A 23,210-nucleotide genomic window follows, 5' to 3' on the forward strand; every position below is an offset into this window, starting at 1 on the left:
GGTTGGGACTTCTCGCTTCCACTGCAAAGGACGTGGGTTTGGTTCCCGGACGGGAAACCAAGATCCCACATGCTTCAAAGTGCAGAGAAACAAAACAAATAAAACCATCTAATATTGCTCCCAAAATATTTCTTCATGAGGTGATACAATGGTTAATTTACTGAGTGCCTATGCTTAAAATTCTTCTGCTCTTCCTAGAGAATTTTTTTTTTTTTTACTTTAAATAGGCTTTTTATTTCAGAATAGTTTCAAATTTGCTGAAAAGTTGCAAGATAGTGCAGAGAGTTCTTATATACGCCTCACCCATTTTTCCATATTATTAACATCTTACATTAGTCTGGTATGTTTGTCATAACTAATGAACCAGTATTGATACAACCTAAATTAAACTTCATATTTTATTTGAATTCCACTAGTTTTCCCCCTTTATGTCCTCTTGCTGTTCCAGTCTGATGATTTGGAATAAGGGAAAAGAAAACTATGAATTGTTCCCCACTCAACCCTATCCCATCCAGGACACCATTTACATTGAGTTGTCATGTCTCCTTAGACTCTAAGAAGATGTTTTTGATGACCTTGACAATTCCAGATACTGGCCAGGTATATTGCAGGATGTCCCTCAATTTGGGTTTGCCTGATGTTTCTCTCTGGTTTTGATGGGGGTTATAGGTTTTGGGGGATGAAAACTACAGAGGTAAAGCACTGTCCTCAACACTTCATATCAAGGGTACATGCTGTCAACATAACATACCCCACGGATGGTGTTTAACCTTGGCTAAGGTATTTGGGCTTCCCACGTGGTACTAGTAGTAAAGAACCTTTCTGCCAGTGCAGGAGGCATAAGAGATGCTGCTTCAATCCCTGGCTTGGGAAGATCCCCTGGAGGAGGGCATGGCAACCCACTTCAGTATTCTTGCCTGGAGAATCCCATAGGGAGAGGAGCTTGGCAGGCTACACAGTCCATGGGGTCACAGTCAGACACGACTGAAGTGACTTAGTATGCAAGGTAGTATTTACCAGATTTCTTAGCTGTAAAGTTACCTTCCCTTCTCTTTCTATGTTGTATTCTTTGAAAGCATGGCATTAAGCATAACCCACACTTTAGGGAATGGGAAGTTATGTTACATTTCCTTGAAAAGGAACTATCTACATAAATTAAATATAAGTGTTCATGAAACATGGCTGCCAATGACTAATGTAAGCTTAGGCTGTGTTGGCCGTAGGTGAGAAAAAATGAGTTCAGTTCAGTCGCTCAGTCGTGTCCGACTCTTTGCGACCCCATGAACCACAGCATGCCAGGCCTCGCTGTCCATCACCAACTTCCGGAGTCTACTCAAACCCATGTCCATTGAGTCGGTGATGCCATCCAACCATCTCATCCTCTGTCGTCCCCTTCTCCTCCTGCCCTCAATCTTTCCCAGCATCAGGGTCTTTTCAAATGAGTCAGCTCTTCACATCAGGTGGCCAAACAAAGTAATGGAGTTTCAGCTTCAACATCAGTCCTACCAGTGAACACCCAGGACTGATCTCCTTTACGATGGACTGGTTGGATCTCCTTGCAGTCCAAGGGACTCTCAAGAGTCTTCTCCAACACCACAGTTCAAAAGCATCAATTCTTCGGCACTCAGCTTTCTTTATAGTCCAACACTCACATCCATATATGACTACTGGAAAAAACAGTCTTGACAAGACAGACCTTTGTTGACAAAGTAATGAGAGGGACTAGTTTTATTATACCCTCTATGTATCTATGTTAAACCTGTAAATTTTTGTTTGGTTCTGTTGGTGTCAGTATAGAGGAATATTAACAAATTTCAGCACTTCAGAAAGAGCTGGCCAGATTCATAGTCTGGAATGATTAAATAAACTGGATATTTGATCCCCAAAGACTTAGGGTGAACATCATAGTTTTTCCCTGTGATATGAAATGTACCCTGTGTTCCAGAAGGCAGACTGAGGAACAGAAGAGCAATAGTTGTTCACCTAATTATTCACTGGTTTTCATCCAATATGAGCAAGCACTGGCTGAAAGGATCTAATCAGGTAATGAACTCCTCCCTCATGTAGTAAGATTCTCATTGAACAGCGTTGAAGCCACTTTCTTCTGGGCTCACTAAACTCCATTTTTATTTTCTTGACTATTTTTTCATTTAGTTTATTAGTAAAAGTTTGGGAGCTAAAATTCTGTCTCAGTTGACTCATGGAAGGAAATATACTATCCACCTTTCAGCCAGGCTGGATGGGCTCAGGAGTGATGTAGTGGGAGCACAGATGTGAGCAGAGATGGAGACTTGTTAGAATTAGTGACAATGTCAGACAGAGGGACTGATTTGCAGGCTCACTGCTGGGTGCCTAGAACTATAACATGGGATCTTGGGTATTGTCTGTCTACCAAGTACAAGCGTCTGGATTAAGCAACCTTACTACTCTTCATCCACATACATTTCTTCCTCTGTTGAATGGTAATAACCTGCCCTATTTTACCTTTCTTCTTTCTGATGGGTGAGATTTACAACAGGGAGAAGTTCTACAGAAGGCACAGACTGTTTTGATTACAGTCAGTCCTAATAAATCTGGAGATACCAAGTTGTACTATATACAAAAATTGATATTCACCCAAGTAATATCAATTCTATTTCTACTCTCTGGTCATATTAATGTAATAGTACTTGTGCCTGATTTTAGAGAAAGTCTACCACTCTTATGAAGTGAATGCATCTGAACTACCATAACGTGTCTGTGTTTAGCATTCCTTGTATAGTGTTTTGTTGGTTGAATCTTCCCTTTGAGTTCAGGACTTTGCTGTATTTGCGTAAGTTGAGGGAAAGGCTGCCAGGAGCTGGGGCTACAATCACACTTATTCAGTAATTAACTAAGGTGTTGGTTACCACAATGAATGAGATATGGTCTCTGTCTTGTCTTTAGGGAGCTTGGAGCCTGAGGAAGGAACTTATAGTCTACAAAATGGGGTAAACATTCCTTTCTCTTAGTCACGGACACTTCATCTCCATTCTGTATGTATCTCAGATGTACCCAATGTGTATCTGGTGCTTTTTGTATGGGCCATCTCATTGTTGCAGGTTCCTGTCCACACCCATTCTTGTGTCTCAGTCATTCCTCTTTGCATGTGTGCGTGCATGCTAAGTTGCTTCAGTCGTGTCCAAATCTTTTCGACTCTATGGACTGTAGCCCGCCAGACTCCTCTGTCCATGGCATTCTCCACACCAGGATTCTGTAGTGGGTTGCCATGCCTGTCTCCAGAGGATCTGCCTGACCCGGGATCAAACCCACGTCTCTTAAGTCTCCTGCATTGGCAGACGGGTTCTTTACACTCCCCTTTACATGGAACTTTTGTGCTTAGGACTGCCTGTGAAGAAGAGGAACAAATTATGCCTTCTGCTGTCCTCTTGGGGGTGGTGGTAATAGAGAAAGGGATTCAAGAGAAGACAAAGCTCACTGATAAGCTGATGCATATTATGTACCCCTATGAGCCACAGGAGAGTGGGCAACCAGGCCAGGCTGAGAGGTCACTGGCAACTCATTCTAATTAGAACAACATCAGTAGCTGTCATTTCTTCTCTCATTGCAAATGCTACTATCCTCACAGAGGGAATAATGAAAAATCCTGGAGGAATGTGAGTTGGAGGAGGAAGTGTAAGGGGAAGAGGGAGGAGAAAGTAGGAGAGGGTGGGCCCAGTGGGGTGTTGGAACCCTCTTTTATTTGATAATGCAAGTGGATCCTATGCATATCTTCCCAACTGTGCTTTCAGCAGCACCATGTTGGTAGCTTGAAATTGGTCATCCTGGGAATATTTATATCATGCAAATTGGCAAACACTATATATAAGAGCTTTTTCCCCTTGAAGAGCTGGTTCTTATACATTTAGCCAGTACACTGCTATGTGCACCCTATGGGTCTAGAGACTAGGCTCAAATTCCAACATATTTTCCTTTCTGAGGAAACAGAGTCTTGTCTCTCCCAGCCCTGGACAGGAACTCAACTTTGCAGCTTCCTGAGTGAAGAAGGGGGTTGATGGGGTTCCAGGCTTTGGAAACACATAATGGCACACAGGGACACAGACACTTATTGCTCTACATCCAGTATTAAGGGATCTACCTCTATGTGGCAAGGTACCTCCACCACCAAAAGAGTTTCCTTCCACACCCACTTTCCATCCCCATTAAAGAGAAGTATCATTGGGATTTATTTATATATTAAGAGTTAAAATAGATAGCTAATGGGAAATTGCTGTATAGCACAGGGAACTCAGCCTGGTGCTCTGTGACAATCTAGAGGTGTGGGATGGGGTGGGAGGTGGGAGGGATCTTAAAGAGGGAGGGGACATGACTGATTCATGTTGATGTGTGACAGAAACCAATATATGCAGGTCAAGAAGCAATAGTCAGAACAACAGACTGGTTCAAAATTGGGAAAGGAGTATGACAAGGCTGTGTATTGTCACCCTGCTTAATTTCTGTGCAGAGTACATCATGTGAAATGCTGGGCTGGATGAATAACAAGATCAAGATTGCTGGGAGAAATATCAATAACCTCAGATATGCAGATGATACCACCCTAATGGCAGAAAGCAAAGAGCAACTAAAGAGCCTCTTGATGAAGGTGAGAGAGGAGAGTGAAAAAGCTGGCTTAAAAGTCAACACTCAAAAAACGAAGATCATAGCATTTGGTCCTATTACTTCATGGCAAATAGATGGGGAACAAGTGGAAACAGTGACAGACTTTATTTTCTTGGGCTCCAGAATCACTGTGGACAGTGACTGCAGCTATGAAATTAAGACACTTGTTCCTTGGAAGAAAATCTATAATAAACCTAGACAGCATATTGAAAAGCAGAGACATCACTTTGAGGACAAAGGTCCAGATAGTCAAATCTATGGTTTTTCCAGTAGTCATATCTGAGAGCTGACCATAAAGAAGGTTGAGCACCAAAGAACTCTGCTTTCGAACTGTGCTGGAGATGACTCTTGAGAGTCTCTTGGACAGCACAGAGATCAAACCAGTCAATCCTAAAAGAAATCAGCCCTGAATATTCATTGGAAGGACTGATGCTGAAGCTGAAGCTCCAATAGTTTAGCCACCTGATGTGAAAAGCTGACTCACTAGAAAAGACCCTGATGCTGGGAATGATTGAGGGCAAGAGAAGAAAGGTGTGACAGAGGATGAGATAGTTGGTTGGCATCATCGACTCAACGAACATGAATTAGAGCAAACTCTGTGAGATAGTGAAGCACAGGGAAGCCTGGTGTGCTGCAGTCCATGGGGTCACAAAGAGTTGGACATGACTGAGTGACTGAACAACAAAAACAACACAACATTGTAAAACAATTTTTCTCCAGTTAAGTATAAATACAATTTTTTAAAAACTATCTTTATTTTTAATTTTTATTGTTTAGCTTCTGACTAACATTTGGTTTTTATAGGAGAAGAACTTTTACTTTGACCAACATACTTGCTGCAAAATTTTTGCTGTCCATATTTATATATATTTATAATAACTTATGTACTTAGCCTGACCCCACTCTAACCATATGCTTTAGATGGGACTGACCTTCAGGCTCTGGGTGTAAGCAGTCCTCAGATCTGGCTAAGGTCATGATGAATGGTTCAGGAGTGGGCATGTGGCCAATCAGATGTCTCAAGATGCAGAGACAGTTGCAGAGACTGTTGAGAGGTAGGCATGCACTCTTTCCTACTGGATATCAACCTGGGAGAATATAATTCAGGAGCTTCTAGGCAAAGAGAAGATCTACTCACAGAGTTTCAGTTTCTGGATCCAACAATGCCTATAGTTTTAATTAGTTTTATATTTGACTTTTGTTATTGTGTTTTTTTTTTTTGTTTTGCTTTTTGGCTCAAATCAGTTGGAGCTGTTCACATCAGTTGAAAGAGTCTTAACTGATACAATATGTTTTACAATTTTCAGTTAAGAGGACTGTAATCTTTAGAAAGAAACTGATGATAACTCTTCTCACAGTATATGTTGATACTTTTAATAACAATATATTATATTTCCTTTCTTTTATTTTTAATAGTATTTTACTAAAATATTTATTCTAAAATGTTTGCTTTACATTTATATATAAAGATATTTAGCTAAAAATTATCAGTGGAATTTATTTCAAAAATCCTTTAGAGTATTTTATGCGGGATCACTCTTCTTTGGCTCATCCACAGTTTTTACTGCTTTCACCTTCTGTAAGGCTCCTCCTCGAATAGGCAGTTTCTTAAGAGCAATATCTGTATCAGCCAGAGGTCCTCCCACTAATCGGGCAGGAGTGCTTTCCACTGTTACTACCCCACCAGAAGGCACCTATAAAAGCAAAATTAAACATTTAAGAGGCCATTTATAAAAATTTTCACTAAGAGGAAAATTTATTCATCCTTTAGCTAACTTTGGATAAGACACAAAATGCATATAGTAACTAGGAGGCAGTGTGTAATAATGGAAAAATCAGGGCTTTGGGGCCTTTGCAATCAGGGCCAAATTATTTCCAGAAGAGGACACCAAGAACACTGGAATATGGTATGGATCTATTAACAAGCAAAGGAGGCACTGCACACTTCCTGTCAATGAGATGTAGAGACCTACTTTGACTAGTGTTTACAGCAGTTTCTTGGGAATCCTGGAGGGCTAGGTCTGGTCTAAACCAGCACTAGGTAAGGGCAGGGATAAATATGCCTTAACTACTTGACATTTTAAAGCAAAAAGAAAAAGTATGAGACAAAACCTCATGGAAATAACATTCTTTGGGAACTAAATTCATTATCTATTAAGAAAAGTTATGGAGAAAAAAAAAATCTTACTGTTGCGTTAAGGCCTTTAATATCTGTTCTGTGAAATATCGCATTTGGTGGTCTTTCACCATATCTAGAGGATTCTATAGCTTTCTCTTGAAGTCTTTTTGCTTTCTGAAGATTTTTAAATTAGAAAGAAAATAAAATTGTTATTAAAGCATTAACTATGGTACTTACAAAGAAGTATACAAAATATATTTGTGTCTGGTTTATAATTTATTAGCACTAGATCTAGCATTTATTCATTTAAGCTAAGAAAATAGTTATTAGCAAGTTATATCCTTTGCACATTGCAGGAAACAACTAAAAATGTTACTGAAATTTCCAGAGGTACTGGCAATATATGACCAAGGGATAAAATAGTTCCTAAGGAAATCAGGCTCAGTTTTTTGCACATGGTTGAATAAACTACTAAATTTACAATAGATGATGCATGTTTTCAAATTATTTTGTACAAATACTAATCCAGTACACTTAAATGTTTTAAGAATTCAGAATAATGCAAACTATATAATTTGCTGCTGCTGTTGCTAAGTCACTTCAGTCGTGTCCCACTCTGTGGGACCCCATAGACGGAAGCCCACTGGGCTCCTCTGTCCCTGGGATTCTCCAGGCAAGAATACTGGAGTGGGTTGCCATTTCCTTCTCCAATGCATGAAAGTGAAAAGTGAAAGTGAAGTCACTCAGTCATGCCTGACTCTTAGCGACCCCATGGACTGGAGCCTACCAGGCTCCTCCGTCCATGGGATTTTCCAGGCAAGAGTACTGGAGTGGGGTGCCATTGCCTTCTCTGATAATTTGCTGCAGTTACCTTCAAATTCAATAGTTGAGGCACTAGAACAGGTGAAATCCTAGGTAACAACTAATCTGTGTGGGAGGGTTTTCATAAACTCTTCCTTAAAAGTACAGGTAGTTATGGGGCTATTTGGTAAATAACATTGGGAAGAACTTTTCATGAGAAGGGGGAGACATGGTATCTTGAATAAGCTTGTTGTTAATTTTGATTTTCCTATCTTAATATGGTTCCACTATTTTTGTGGGCTAATATATCATTTAATGATTTCATATTTAGAGGAAAAATTATCACATTATGTAAAAGTGTATCCCAAGCACAAATGGAAAAAAGTAATGAGATTTTAGAACTCTATGATGTTCTTACATATTTCAAGTGAACAATTAGCATTATAAACTTTTTAGATTACTTTCAAGCTTATTGCTGAAGCAGGTTATCACATTTTCTCAAATTCCTATTTAATCTTTAATATAATGTTTCTTATGGTGGTCACAGGGAAAACATCTTTGATCGAGAGGGCAATATGGACAGTTGTTATTTGTGTCCTTCACTCTGCTTCTTACAGAATCAGTGAATAAGAAGGCTCAGAATGGAAAGCAGAAGCACACTCCTGCTTATTCCTGACTAACTCTCATCTCTTTTATGCAAACCAGGAACACCATCCTTGCATCACCCTGCTAAGCCAAATGAAGCTCAGAGTGGTATCTTCTGAAACTGTGAAAAATGCTTAGTTTCAGTTATCATCTTAAACTGCAAATGAGGATCAACAATGTTGGTATCCCACAGAAAGATCAACAGAAAAAGGTGAATGAATATTTCCCTGAAAAATTCTGTCAGAGTTGGCTGCTTTTTGTGGTTATCATAATATTTAAAAAATCCTACCTTTAAAGTTTTAGCATTTGATGTTCTGGCCAAGAAATTTTCCCATGATTTATTAGCCAATTCTCTTTGCTTGTGTGTGGCTTGTATCTGAAATGAGAAAGATAATTAAGAGTTCGTCAAAGGGCTTGAATACCTCTATTTTGAAGAAAGAGCTAGTTTTTGCCAATATAAATTTTAAGGCCAACTAGCAAAAAGATTAGAGTTTAACAACTTAAATAACGAAAGTCTTAAAACAAACAAACAAACAAAATTCTCTCCTCACTACGTGGCCAAGGTTTGAACTGCTTCCCATGAAATGTAATGAAAAACTGGTGTTATAAAAATATAAAATATGAGAATAACAATAATCGTTCTCAGCAAGACTGTTTTAAATAAATATCACTTGCAAAAACAGAGTATAATCCAGAGCAAGTTACATAAATGACCCAACAGCAAATCCACAGAGAAAATAAAGAGATTTCTGCTGCCACTGATAATAGTTTAGGCAAGATTATATTGGTGGAGCTTCTTCTAATTTATGACTTCAGCAAGACAAGCAATTTTGTGAGAGTGCTGAGTTTGTTGTGGAGTTACAGTCTGGGAAATACTACTGACAAACTACAAAGACTGTGGTTCTCAACAGACTCTCCACTAAATATATAATCAGAAAACACATGCCCTTGGTTGGTATATAGTATATTATTAAGCTTAAATTATGAACCTAAGGGTATTTAATTAAACAACTGCTAAAAAATAAGTGGGGTCAGAGCCATGATAACAAAGCAACGATAATCAGCAGATCAGCAATAGCTAGTCCACACAGCAGAACACTGCCACTCAATATAACTACTGAGAAGCAGAACTTCCATCAGGGATACTCCACTAAAGATCCAAAGAATGGCTTAAATGGCAGTATCCTTGCAATAAAAACTCTCCAACAAATAAAACTTTTAAGAAGGGAGGTATCTAAGATGGAGCAGAATTTATAAGTGGATGCTAAGTTCTGCTAGACGGAAGACATAAACATTTAACAGTATAAGTGAAAACATCAGGCAATAGAAAAACACTTTGGAAATCACCTTAAAGAGTTCTAAATATTTAACTTTAGTCATAAAGGATCACCAAGCAGCAATGGGGAGTCTATATCATCTCTGCATCGGTGGACAAGTTCACTTAGTCACTTAACCTATTTGCTCAAAAACGTCAGGTGTGTTGTTTCTCACCTGTGTAAAGCTTTTGGGGAAAAATGGCTTATATTTTCCCAACAGGCTTTTTCTGACTAGCTAAAGTCAGACAGCACATTTACAGAGTGCTCACAGCATGTGATTTGGCACTGAGGTGAGGAGATGTGCCTCTGGTTGGCATACAAGTGAGGGCCTGTCACAGAGTGAGGGACAAGGGCCGACTTTCTCATTGAGGTTAAACTTACAGTCACAGAGATACACTGTTTGTCAGAATTTTCTAGATATGTGCACTTAAATAGACCACAATTTTTGAAACTCTGACATTTCAAAAATGGAAATGTAAGCCTTTAGAAATAAAATTATAATGTCATAGACCAGCATTGACTACAATAATTGAATTTCAAGCTATTTACTCCATGTTTTCTTTCAATCTGTACAAAGACACAGAAAGTAACTATAAAAGAAAATCACAAAATGACTCTTAAGTGCTGAAGCATTCACAAATAAGGCAAATACCTTAGGGATAATTTCAACTAGTTTATACACTGAAATTATTTTGGCTTACTTTTGTATATACTTTTTGTTCATTTTGCACATCTTGGCGTGCTTGGCTTTCAATCATCTCACTTTGCAGAGAAACAACCATCTTTCCAATATTTTCTGATGCTGCTGTAATAGATTCCAAAATTTTTTTGTCTGTGGTGACTGGTCTTAGCTTTTCTAATTTTATTTCTTCATATATTTCATTCCATATTTCTCCAATCTGTTATAGCAAAGTTTAAACAAGTTAAACTAACCAAAAATAAATGATATACTTTTAGGTAACCTAAAATGTATTTGAGTGATCATTCCAAAGTTAACACTTACGGAACCAGCTTTTCCTAACTTACTCTTTGGGAATAAGTGGCACTGGGAATGATTTGAGGCAACAGTTACATTTGAGTATTCAGGAATCACTTACCTAATGTTTTTCAATGATAAGTATTCACAGAGAAGGCTCTACTATCTAAGTGTAGTTCATTGCCATAATCACTGCCCTCTCCTTTATAGTCACTCTGTTTTCACAGCTGCACAAATTGTTGCTTTACTTTCATCCTCCTGAAGTACTGATGCTTTCCTTTCTAAAGCCCTGTTTGAAGACTGGGTCAAGATGAATTTATAGAACAGTGAAGATGGAGATTTCTGGAATCCTGGTACCTAGTCATCCCAGAAACAGGGCCTTGTCCCTCATCTTCTAGCTAAGGTAATACTTGACCTAAAACTCTTAATATGTTGATTTCATCATGCTGTAGCTCCACCTCATATACTGGGATATATGGAAATTACTGCATTTGAGTATATTTAAATTTAGAGGAAAAAAATATTCATCCAGGATATGGGTAAAATTAAGCCTTGTTTTCCCTTTTTAAGTAGAGATTTATTCATTTACAGCATTCAATACATAGTACTAATATTAGAAGAGCATGTTTACTTAAAAAGGCTTTTCTAGAAGTTCAAAGGCATTTATTTACCAAAAAGTATATAACCAGAGAAGTAAGCAACCCAGGACTATTAATTGATATTTGACCATTGGATAATGTAATGATAAAACAATACTTTAATAAGTATTAATAATTTATTTTAATAAGTAATAATTCATTCAATTCTAGCTCTTTTAAAGAAAATTATTTTTGAAACTTTTGACTGCACTTAGTCTTCGTTGCTGTGTGTGGGCTTTTTCTAGTTGCTGAGAGCCAGGGCTACTCTTCATTGCCATGCACAGGCTTCTCATTGCAGTGGCTTCTCCTGTGGCAAAGCACAGGCTCACTCTGGAGCACAGGCTCAGTAGTTGTGGCACCAGGCTTAGTTGCCCTGTGGCATGTGGGATCTTCCCAGACCAGGGATCGAACCTGTGTCCCTTGCATTGGCAGGTGGATTCTTAACCACTGGACCACCAGGGAAGTCCCAATTCTAGCTCTAAATACCCTTCTAAAAGAGAAGAAATTATGTTTTAAAGATCTGTTAGGCTTCTATTCAGTAATGTCTATCTTTCTTTATAAACTAAAAGTTGGATGAAATTTTATCCCATGGAATTACCCAATTAATTAATTGTATGCTCCTTGAATAGTATCAGATGTAAAATGAAAACTAAAAACTATATAGTATGTGGATTATTGCTCACAAATATGAATAGATCTTTCCCAACTGATGACTTGTATACTAGATTTTAATAACAAGGCTAAGAAGGTACTCACTTTAAAATCAAGATATCTATGTATGATACACAGAGTGACAAAATCTTCAGCAGATAAGCCAGGTAAATTTTCAAAATCTAAACAAAGTTTATAAAGAGAGAATTACTTTAACTGAGCAAATAATTCTAAAAGGCATATATCTATCATAAAAATGCAAATGATTCCTTTTGATTTCATCCTGATTTATGAAAATGTTACTTCTGTGAGCATCTGGCTTCCTCCTGTAACAAACCTCTGCCAGGTCATCCTTATGTAGTCATTAAAAAAGGAACGCTTTCTGTGCTGTGGTCAGACCATGATACTGTACTTTTACAATCTTTAGAGTGAGGACTTTTTTCTTAATAAGAAGCGAAGTTAAGTCCTCAGGTGATTCAGAATTCTACTATTTAAGTCTAATCATCTAAACTAACTGTCTTTAATCCTGACTGTACTCTGGAATTGCCTGGGGAGCTTAAAAAATACTGATGCCTTCCCCCAAATCCAGAGCTCAAGGGGGCAGCTGGTTGCATTGTGATAACAATGGAACATGCATTTGTCTATATAAAGGGACTTTTATTCATCATGTCTGAAAAACGGACTCCAAAGTGAAATCAATTCACAATACTCAGCAAAGAAAGAGAGGCTCTTTAGAATTTGACAAGTAACTTCTTACCTAGTTTGCCCAACACAGCATAAATTTTTGCTCTGATATTCTCAGCAACATCCATAACTGCAATAGTTGGGCAGTTAGCAGGCAGTGGTATGATTTTTTGCTCTTCTTGAAAACTAGTAAATAAAGGTTTCTTTGTATCTAATCATTGGATATCATAAAAATATAGAAAGGACAGATAAAAATTGTAGTAAATTAATAATTTTAAGATTTTAGTCTAGACATCATACTAACAGAATACAGTACTGCCTGATACATGGTTACTCTTTTAAAAACATAAGTAACCAGCAATTTTTCCCCATTCTGTTGGAAAAATTTAATTTTTTACTATTTATGTAAAGTATAAAAATTTCACAAAATTACTTTTTAAAACTGAAACTTTCACATAAAAAACTTTTCTAATTTTGAGATCCAGAAACTGAACATGTCAGTTTAACAATGATTTAATCTCCTATTTGCTTTTGGTTTCTATATGTTATCCTATAAATATAAAAACTATTTTATGATGTTATGGGTTAGAAGTTAGAAATAATACAAATGGATTGAAGAGAGAAATCACCAGGAGTTAAAGGGGAAGTATTTTCACTTAAAAATAAACAATACTAACATATAAAATTATAATAAGAATCATAAGAGGTTTAGAAAATGTAATAGAGCACTATGCTGCTGCTGCTGCTAAGTCACTTCAGCTGTGTCCGACTCTGAGCGACCCCATAGACGGCAGCCCACCAGGCTCCCCCGTCCCTGGGATTCTCCAGGCAAGAACACTGGAGTCAGTTGCCATTTCCTTCTCCAATGCATGAAAGTGAAAAGTGAAAGTGAAGTCGCTCAGTTGTGTCTGACTCTAGCGACCCCATGGACTGTAGCCTACCAGGCTCCTCCGTCCATGGGATTTTCCAGGCAAAAGTACTGGAGTGGGATGCCATTGCCTTCTCCGATATAGCACTATAGAATAGATAAATGAAATATAAATTCTGGTACTATAAACTTCATTAATTTAGAGTCTAGTCACTTAAATTTATGACCATTGATTTATTTTTATTTAGAAAAGTTTCCTCCTTTACATAAAAAGTAAACTATAAATGAGAATCAACAGAAATGTTCAAAATACCAGAAAAATTGTTCTTAAGCACTCTACTTTTTAAGCACTCAAATTATATTGGTAAATGAAATATTACTGAAAATACTTACAAAAGCAGATAACCCAAAGAAAATGCTTTAGGTTTTTTCAAATTTTATTGGTAAATGAAAGATTACTGAAAATACTTACAAAAGCAGATAACCCAAAGAAAATGCTCCTGTTAAGTTTTGTTTTCCAAGTTAAAGAATATAATCAAATACCATTTCCTGAAAATATTCTATAAAAACATGAACCTACTAATTTACTTAGTTTTCTTTCAATCTGCAGACCCCTGTGAAAAGAACTTTAAACAAAGAGGTAGAAGGCCCCATACTTTCCTAATGTCTCTTTCTAAAAATACGGATCTAATTATTTCTACAAACAATTACAAATACACTTACCAACAATCTTCCCATATTTATCACGTTTTACTCCTAGTTCTTTTTCTTCCTTTCTCCACAATTTAATTAAAAGACTAGCAGCTGTCTGGTCCTTCTTCCCTCGCCAAGCATTGACATGAGCCGCAGTTTTGGGATTATCACAGAATTCAACCATTATTCCAAGTATTAGATTGCAGAATTTTTTTTGGTTTAACTTTTGCAAGGAAACAGAAAAAGAAAAATGTTGCAATAAATACATATATTTTAAATAAAAAAATAAAAATTTTAAGAATTATTGTCTTTTAAAAGAGAAATATTGTATTAATCAGTAGGTTTTTTTCCTAAATGACTGCCTTATAAAATCAAGACTCTAAGTATGATTTGTGACCATCTCCTGTTAAAATAGATACCATTGTAATGAGTTCATTTTCAAACAATAGAGACTTTTAAAAAACAGAAATAAAAAGATTGAATATAATTCTGATGTAGTCATAAACATAACCTGAACAAAAATGTCATTGATTTAGTTCAATAAGAAAAAGAAATATTGAAATTAAGTGGAGCAAGGTCATCTGTTCTATACATAAGAGTGTAATTATAGGATCTTTTTAATTTACCTGGTTTATTAAAGTTTGTTAAGACTCATCCTTGCTGTAACCTCATTATTATTAAGAGACTAACTGATAGTAACTCCAAATGGCAGTCACATGTGAAAATAAATCAAAACGAAGTATAATTTTATAGTTTGAAACTCAGCAACCATAAAAGAGTAGATTAGCATTTAAGAAAAACTATCTTATTAAGCATATTTCCTGTTTTTCTACAAATAGTTTTCAGTAAACTAAAATTTAAGTATGCTGCTGCTACTGCTGCTAAGTCGCTTCAGTCGTGTCCGACTCTGTGCGACCCCATAGACGGCAGCCCACCAGGCTCCCCTGTCCCTGGGATTCTCCAGGCAAGAACACTGGAGTGGGTTGCCATTTCCTTCTCCAATGCATGAAAGTGAAAAATGAAAGTGAAGTCGCTCAGTTGTATCCAACTCCTAGTGACCCCACGGATGGCAGCACACTAGAGAAGTCCAAGTAGAGCAAAGGCGTCCACACAGTTATGGCTTCTGTGTGAAATATTTTTGGTTGAGAAACTCTTACAGTGTACTGCTAATAGAATATGGCAAAAGAAACATGTAACCTGTTGTCTGAATTACATACATTATCAGTTTCCTGTTTGATTAAATTATGGATAATATTACCTGCTTTAGAGAGTTATTATAACTTATATGGGGTTTCCCAGGAGCTACAGGAGACACAGGTTCAATCACTGGGTTGGGAAGATCCCTTGGAGGAGGGCATGGTAACCCATTCCAGTATTCTTGCCTGGAGAATCCCATGGACAGAGGAGACTGGAGGGCTACAGCCCATAGGGTCGCAAACTGTCAGACACGACTGAGTGACTAACATACACACACACTGTCACATAGTAAACTCTCAGTAATATTTAACCTTTATGAGCAATTATTCGGTTCAGTTCAGTTCACTCGAGTCCGACTCTTTGTGACCCCATCAGTCGCAGCACACCAGGCCTCACTGTCCATCACCAACTCCCAGAGTTCACTCAAACGCACGTCCATCAATTCTGTGATGTCATCCAGCCATCTCATCCTCTGTCGTCCCCTTCTCCTCCTGCCCCCAATCCCTCCCAGCATCAGAGTCTTTTCCAATGAGTCAACTCTTCGTATGAGGTGGCCAAAGTACTGGAGTTTAAGCTTTAGCATCAGTCCTTCCAAAGAACACCCGGGGCTGATCTCCTTTAGAATGGACTGTTTGGATTTCCTTGCAGTCCAAGGGACGCTCAAGAGTCTTCTCCAACACCACAGTTCAAAAGTATCAATTCTTCGATGCTCTTTTCTTCACAGTCCAACTTTCACAATCATGTATGACCACTGGAAAAACCATAGCCTTGACTGCTGCTGCTGCTGCTAAGTCGCTTCAGTCGTGTCCGACTCTGTGCGATCCCTTAGACGGCAGCCTACCAGACTTCCCCATCTCTGGGATTCTCCAGGCAAGAACACTGGAGTGGGTTGCCATTTCCTTCTCTGCTTTTCAATATGCTATCTAGGTTGGGCATAACTTTCCTTCCAAGGAGTAAGAGTCTTTTAATTTCATGGCTGCAGTCACCATCTGCAGTATTTTGGAACCCAAAAAATAAAGTCTGACACTGTTTCCACTGTTTCCTCATCTATTTCCCATGAAGTGATGGGACCGGATGCCATGATCTTCGTTTTCTGCATGCTGAGCTTTAAGCCAACTTTTTCACTCTCCTCTTTCACTTTCATCAAGAGGTTCTTTAGTTCTTCTTCACTTTCTTCCATAAGGGTGGTGTCATCTGCATATCTGAGGTTATTGGTGTTTCTCCCGGCAATCTTGATTGCAGCTTGTGCTTCTTCCAGCCCAGTGTTTCTCATGATGTACTCTGCATATAAGTTAAATAAGCAGGGTGACAATATACAGCCTTGATGTACTCTTTTTCCTATTTGGAACCAGTCTGTTGTTCCATGTCCAGTTATTACACACTGAATAAATATTTTAACAGATTGTATTAATCACAATCCTTAATCAAGTCAGTTTTTTATTCTTCTTCTTCACTTTGGGAATGCCTAATGGCTCAGTGGTAAAGAATCCACCTGCAATGTAGGAGACATGGGTTCGATCCCTACATTGGGAAGATTCCCTGGAGAAGAAAATAACAACCCACACCAGTATTCTTGCCTGGGAAATCCCATGGACAGAGGAGCCTGGTGTGCTACAGTCCATGAGTCACAAGAGTCAGATATGACTTAACTAAAACTACCACCACATACTTCAGTTTTAGGAGGGAGGCAAATGTCAATGGTTGAAGTTTATATACAAACTTCATTAAAGATTATTTGTAATTTATAATTAGCTTGGTTGGTTTAATCTACATTCAGTTCAGTTCAGTTCAGTTGCTCAGTCGTGTCCGACTCTTTGTGACCCCATCAATCGCAGCATGCCAGGCCTCCCTGTCCATCACCAACTCTCAGAGTTCACTCAAACTCACGTCCATTGATTCTGTGATGCCATCCAGCCATCTCATCCTCTGTCGTCCCCTTTTCCTCCTTCCCCCAATCCCTCCCAGTATCAGACTCTTTTCCAATGAGTCAACTCTTTGCATGAGGTGGCCAAAGTACTGGAGTCTCAGCTTTAGCATCAGTCCTTCCAAAGAACACCCAGGGCTGATCTCCTTTAGAATGGACTGTTTGGATTTCCTTGCAGTCCAAGGGACTCTCAAGAGTCTTCTCCAACACCACAGTTTAAAAGCATCAATTCTTCGGCGCTCAGCTTTCTTCACAGTCCAACTCTCACATCCACACATGACCAATGGAAAAGCTATAGCCTTGACTAGACAGACCTTTGTTGGCAAAGTAATGTCTCTGCTTTTGAATATGCTATCTAGGTTGGTCATAACTTTCCTTCCAAAGAGTAAGCGTCTTTTAATTTCATGGCTGCAGTCACCATCTGCAGTGATTTTGGAGCCTAAAAAAAAAAAAGTCTGATACTGTTTCCACTGTTTCCCCATCTATTTCCCATGAAGTGATGGGACCAGATGCCATGATCTTCATTTTCTGAATGTTGAGATTTAAGCCAACTTTTTCACTCTCCTCTTTCACTTTCATCAAGAGGCTTTTTAGTTCCTCTTCATTTTCTGCCATAAGGGTGGTGTCATCTGCCTATCTGAGGTTATTGGTATTTCTCCCGGCAATCTTGATTCCAGCTTGTGCTTCTTCCAGCCCAGCGTTTCTCATGATGTACTCTGCATAGAAGTTAAATAAGCAGGGTGACAGTATACAGCCTTTACGCACTCCTTTTCCTATTTGGAACCAGTCTGTTGTTCCATGTCCAGTTCTAACTGTTGCTTCCTGACCTGCATATAGGTTTCTCAAGAGGCAGGTCAGATGGTCTGGTATTCCCATCTCTTTCAGAATTTTCCACAGTTTCTTGTGATCCACACAGTCAAAGGCTTTGGTATAGTCAATAAAGCGGAAATAGATGTTTTTCTGGAAGTCATTCAGTACAATCTAATAATTACATTCAAGAAAACACAGCAAAAATATGTCAGGAACTATTCAAACCACTGCATGTAAATGTATACACACATGCACATAATTATTCATACAATCCTAGCAGCAATGCATGAGGTAGATAATACTGTTATCTCTATTTTATAGATGAAGAAATTGGTAACAGAGGTGTTAAATAATTTGTCAAAGTTACACAGCTAACAACTCCAAGAGGCCTCAATCAGACTGATTCCAGTCTGTGCTCACAATCACTGTGCTATATGGCTTCTCCTACCAGCCTTCATATCTTTCCATCCAGAAACCCTAATGGTGAAGGAGAATGAATATAAGTAAGAAATGTCTTTTAATTTTTAAAATAAATTTTAATTACTTTATATATATATATATATATATATATACATACATACACACACACACACACATAATATCATTCCTTACTTCCAAATATTAAGTAGAAGCTACATTCCAGGAAGATATGACAAATTAATTTTGTAGCTTTGAGAATTCCCTGACACTGACCATGTGCTTCTAGACATACTCTAGTCAGAGAAACATGGTGAGATATATGTCGTTTAAGTCTGCCTAAGTAGAGCTATGTGGAGAAGGCAATGGCACTCCACTCCAGTATTCTTGCCTGGAAAATCCCATGGACGGAGGAGCCTGGTAGGCTGCAGTCCATGGGGTCGCACAGAGTTAGACACGACTGAGCAACTTCACTTTCACTTTTCACTTTCATGCATTGGAGAAGGAAATGGCAACCCACTCCAGTGTTCTTGCCTGGAGAATCCCAGGGACGGGGAAGCCTGGTGGGCTGCTGTTTATGGAGTCGCACAGAGTTGGACACGACTGAAGTGACTTAGCAGCAAGTAGAACTATGCATATATCCTTTGTATTATGCTCAATTTTCTGAACTTTCAAAGGGTTTCTGCTTATGACTCATTCAAGGTGGGTTATTTTTATTATTATAATTATTATTTACTTATTTTTTGTTTGTAGTGTTTTATATCTAATGAGCTTGCTATCATCTCTGGTGTCAACTAATTTTCTTTCACAGAGATGAAAGGACACAAATAAGTTTAGTATCTTTGCTAAGTTAAAGTAGGTTCATTATTCTGTTAATAATATCAAGAATGGTGGCAATCACAGGCAGTGACATACCTAGAACTCTGCATGAGAATATCTCTCAGAGTTTTACTGAAACAAAAGTATACTTTTTCTTTATATTATCTTAACTATGGACACACTTATTGAGGCTAGGAGGGGATTACTGTAAGGATAAATGTGAGTCTTTGCCATTCTTCTCAGCCTTTCTGGATTATTCTATGACACACTAGAGTCTTCACATTACCTACAAATCACACAGTTTTTTTTTTAAATGTTGATCTTTCCTTGTTTGTCAAGCTAGAAGTTATTAGTAAATGATTATTGACTTTGAAGTAGTCTAGCTGTTTCTTTAATTTTGTGGGGGAAAATCCACATAAAACAAATTCCCTGCTGTCATATGTTTGGGAACATTCATCTAAGTAAACCAATTTCTTCACTGGAGGAATTTTCAGACTCTTTATTATGCCAATGCACATTATGGAACTCCAGGAGGGATTTTTGTTTAAAACAAACATTTAAACACTATTTGGGGGCACATTTAATCACAGAGTAGTGTTCTGTGATACTCAGTTTGTAAAGAGCTAATAAAGACATATTTAATTTTTGTTAAACAGTTATTATACTTACTGCTAATAAATCCAAAAGGAGAAAAATGCCTTCTTTTTCAAGAAAGTAATCCTCTGAGGGGTAACATCCCAAAATGCAGCACCTTAAATAAAAAGGAAGGTAATAACTTAACAAGGCTTTATTGTTAAATTCAATTTGTGAGTTTATTTCTATCAAAAATATCTTCTCAAAGAATATTTTCCTTCATTCTCTCAAATCAGTTTATTTCTTTGCTTAAAAATTGAACTTTGAAGAGACTTTGCCAGTGTAGTTTAATTTCAACTATTTAAAAACTAATCCCAATTGTTTCTCATTGCTGCCTTTTTTCTGTAGATGCAATGTTCTCCTTTGCTTTCCCCAAATTAATTATTCCTAAAGGTCTCCTCTGGGTGCTCTATTAACTATTTCTTCAAGCTTTATTCATTTACTGTCTTTTACAGTGCTGGCATACCTGAAATACTTGCTTTTTTAAATTGCTTTTAATTACATCTTATCTTGGCATGAGATTATTTGCTGAAGTGCCTGCTGTGAAGTGCCTCACATGGAGTGAGGGGCTGAAGTTGTTGCCAGGGTTTCACTGTTCCTTTCACTGTTTTCCTGGGTTGCAACAGACATGGGCTGAACAAGTCACTGCTGGTGGTGGTGGTAAATTGAGCCCAATCTCCCTCTAGTCTTCCCAGGAATGGCAAGCCTGCTGGGGTCAATCGAAATCTCTTTTCTATTTAACATGGTATTTATCTATGATTCAAAAATAATATGATAATTATTTAACATGGCTCCCTCTTGGGGAAAAAAAAGAGAGAGACCTGTTTCTGCTGGCTGTTTTGTGATGGTGGTTGTGTGTAGTGGTGGTTGTGAGGGTTGGTGCATAAAGGCCATCAGCTTGGCCTCTTTCACTCATGTGCTTTCAAGTTTTACCACCTATGGGTATGAGTCACACTTATTTTGTTCCCACTTTTGAGGTAGTAACTCTCTCATGCCTATCATGGCCTGTCTTTTGCCTCTTTAATTCATAGCATTATTGTAATAATAAGAGAAAAAAATAGAACATCCTTCTCTGTTCAGAAATTAAATAATATACTTCTAAATTTCCCAAAGATTGAAAAGAAGATCACAGTGAAAACTGGAAAACAGTTTGAATTTAATGATAAGAGCATATGGAACCCTGTTGGCTTCACAGGAGAATTTACAGCCTTAGATGGATATATTAGAGCAAAAGAACAGTTGAAAAATCTATGATCCTAGCATCTATCTCAAGAAATAGAAAAGATAAAATTGAATGAAAAAAATTCCACAAAATTAATTAAATAGAAAAACAAAATAGCATAGAAACAATGATGCAACAATTGATTCTTTAAAAAGACTAATAATATTGGTATCGATCAACCCTAGTGAAACCCATCAAGGAAAAGGAGAGAAGGCAGAAACGACTAATACCAAGAAAGAAAAAGAAGGCATCACTTTATATCCTACAGACATTAAAAATACTAAGAGGATATTATAAATGCTCACATAGCAGGAAATAACAAAAATTTAGACAAAATAAGTCCCTATAAAAAGACATCAGAACCTATACATGAGTAGAAAATCTTAACATATTTATACATATTAAAGAAATGAAACCTATACTTTAGAATCTTTCTACAAAAAAAATTCCGGTTTTCTTTTCAATTGGAAAACTAATTGGTGAATTCCACAAATTATTTAAGAAAGATATAAAAACAATCTTAGGCAAACTCTTTCTAGAGAAAATAAAATGAAGGAATACTTCCAAACTTGTTTTCTGAGGTCAAAATAAACTAGATTCCAAAACTATTCAGGGAATATTGATAAAAAAGAAATATTAAACTTACATTAACATGGTATTCTCCCCCAAATCTAAAAATATTTGCTAATTGAATCCAGCAACATAAAAAATAAAGACATAATACACCATAACCAGGTCAGGCTTATTCAAGAAATATAATGTGATGTATCATGTAAACAGAATGAAGGAGAAATATGATACTTATATAGAACTAAGTGTTTGATAATATTTAAAGTCCTTTCATGATACAAAGGAATAGATGAGAACTTCACTCATTTAAGTTTCTAAGAAAAGGAAAAAGATCTGATGCCTGGTATTACCAATTAAACACTGAACTTTGTTGTTACTGCTGTTCAGTTGCTAAGTTGTGTCCAACTCTTTGCGACGCCATGAACTACAGCACACCAGGCTTCCCTGTCCTTTACTATCTCCCAGAAGGCAATGGCACTCCACTCCAGCACTCTTGCCTGGAAAATCCCATGGACGGAGGAGGCTGGTGGGCTGTAGTCCATGGGGTTGTGAAGAGTCAGACACGACTAAGCGACTTCCCTTTCACTTTTCACTTTCCTGCATTGGAGAAGGAAATGGCAACCCACTCCAGGTTCTTGCCTGGAGAATCCCAGGGACAGGGGAGCCTGGTGGGCTGCCGTCTATGGGGTCGCACAGAGTCGGACATGACTGAAGCGACTTAGCAGCAGCAGCAGAGTTTGCTAAGGAGAAGGCAATGGCACCCCACTCCAGTACTCCTGCCTGGAAAATCCCATGGATGGAGGAGGCTGGTGGGCTGTAGTCCATGGGGTTTCGAAGAGTCGGACACGACTGAGCGACTTCCCTTTCACTTTTCACTTTCATGCATTGGAGAAGGAAATGGCAACCCACTCCAGTGTTCTTGCCTGGAGAATCCCAGGGACAGACGATGCATTGGAGAAGGAAATGGCAACCCACTCCAGTGTTCTTGCCTGGAGAATCCCAGGGACAGACAAGCCTGGTGGGCTGCCGTCTATGGGGTCGCACAGAGTCGGACACGACTAAAGTGACTTAGCAGTAGCAGTAGAGTTTGCTAAAACTCATCTCCAACTTATTTATTACTCATCTATTATACAAAGGTATTTGAAGTTGTGCTTTAGTAAAAGACACAGATAAAGTCATTTATCTTTATCCTAGTATAATTTTGAAATATCAAATAAAAAAGGGATAAAACATCAAGTTATTTTCTGCAGTAACCACTGAAGCCCAATATATTGGTATATAGGAAGGTACTCAATACTCATGTCTGAACTTTTTACTAGGCTTAATACAGCACTTTGGTCAATAAGACTTTGCTGTTGAAACTAAAGATCAGGTTATCATGTTATCACTATATCCTTCTCTGTAGTAAAAAAGAAACTAGATAATTGATTAGCCCCATTGCCCATGTTTATCTGGAAGAGAGCTGACTATTCCAGCTCTGTATAAAACGAGAGAATTTCCAGGGGATACATCTAGTTACTTTATCCTTTGGAAAGTAATATTCATCAGAGTTTCCCTACTACCCCCATGTTTATTGCAGTATAATTGGA

General features: G+C 37.9%; 1 protein-coding gene across 6 annotated transcripts in view; it reads right to left on the reverse strand.

The window, feature by feature from the left end:
* CFAP69 (cilia and flagella associated protein 69) overlaps positions 1-23,210 on the reverse strand; it is a 68,162-nt gene that overhangs the window by 1,900 nt on the left and 43,052 nt on the right. For 4 of the 6 annotated variants that reach the window (XM_027539312.1, XM_027539310.1, XM_027539315.1 and 1 more), the window contains 8 exons: positions 19,866-19,947; positions 14,060-14,252; positions 12,542-12,679; positions 11,890-11,966; positions 10,221-10,418; positions 8,493-8,579; positions 6,827-6,931; positions 5,781-6,332 (listed from right to left, as the gene is read on the reverse strand). In XM_027539312.1, coding sequence (XP_027395113.1) covers positions 6,162-6,332; positions 6,827-6,931; positions 8,493-8,579; positions 10,221-10,418; positions 11,890-11,966; positions 12,542-12,679; positions 14,060-14,252; positions 19,866-19,947 — 1,051 coding nt within the window. In that variant the 3' untranslated portion in view covers positions 5,781-6,161. Of the gene's footprint in view, positions 1-5,780; positions 6,333-6,826; positions 6,932-8,492; positions 8,580-10,220; positions 10,419-11,889; positions 11,967-12,541; positions 12,680-14,059; positions 14,253-19,865; positions 19,948-23,210 lie in introns of those variants that run through there. The other 2 variants (XM_027539311.1, XM_027539314.1) reach the window with 2 other exon arrangements.

This window comes from Bos indicus x Bos taurus, chromosome 4, assembly GCF_003369695.1.
Source record: "Bos indicus x Bos taurus breed Angus x Brahman F1 hybrid chromosome 4, Bos_hybrid_MaternalHap_v2.0, whole genome shotgun sequence".
In the NCBI taxonomy this organism is placed as follows: domain Eukaryota; kingdom Metazoa; phylum Chordata; class Mammalia; order Artiodactyla; family Bovidae; genus Bos; species Bos indicus x Bos taurus.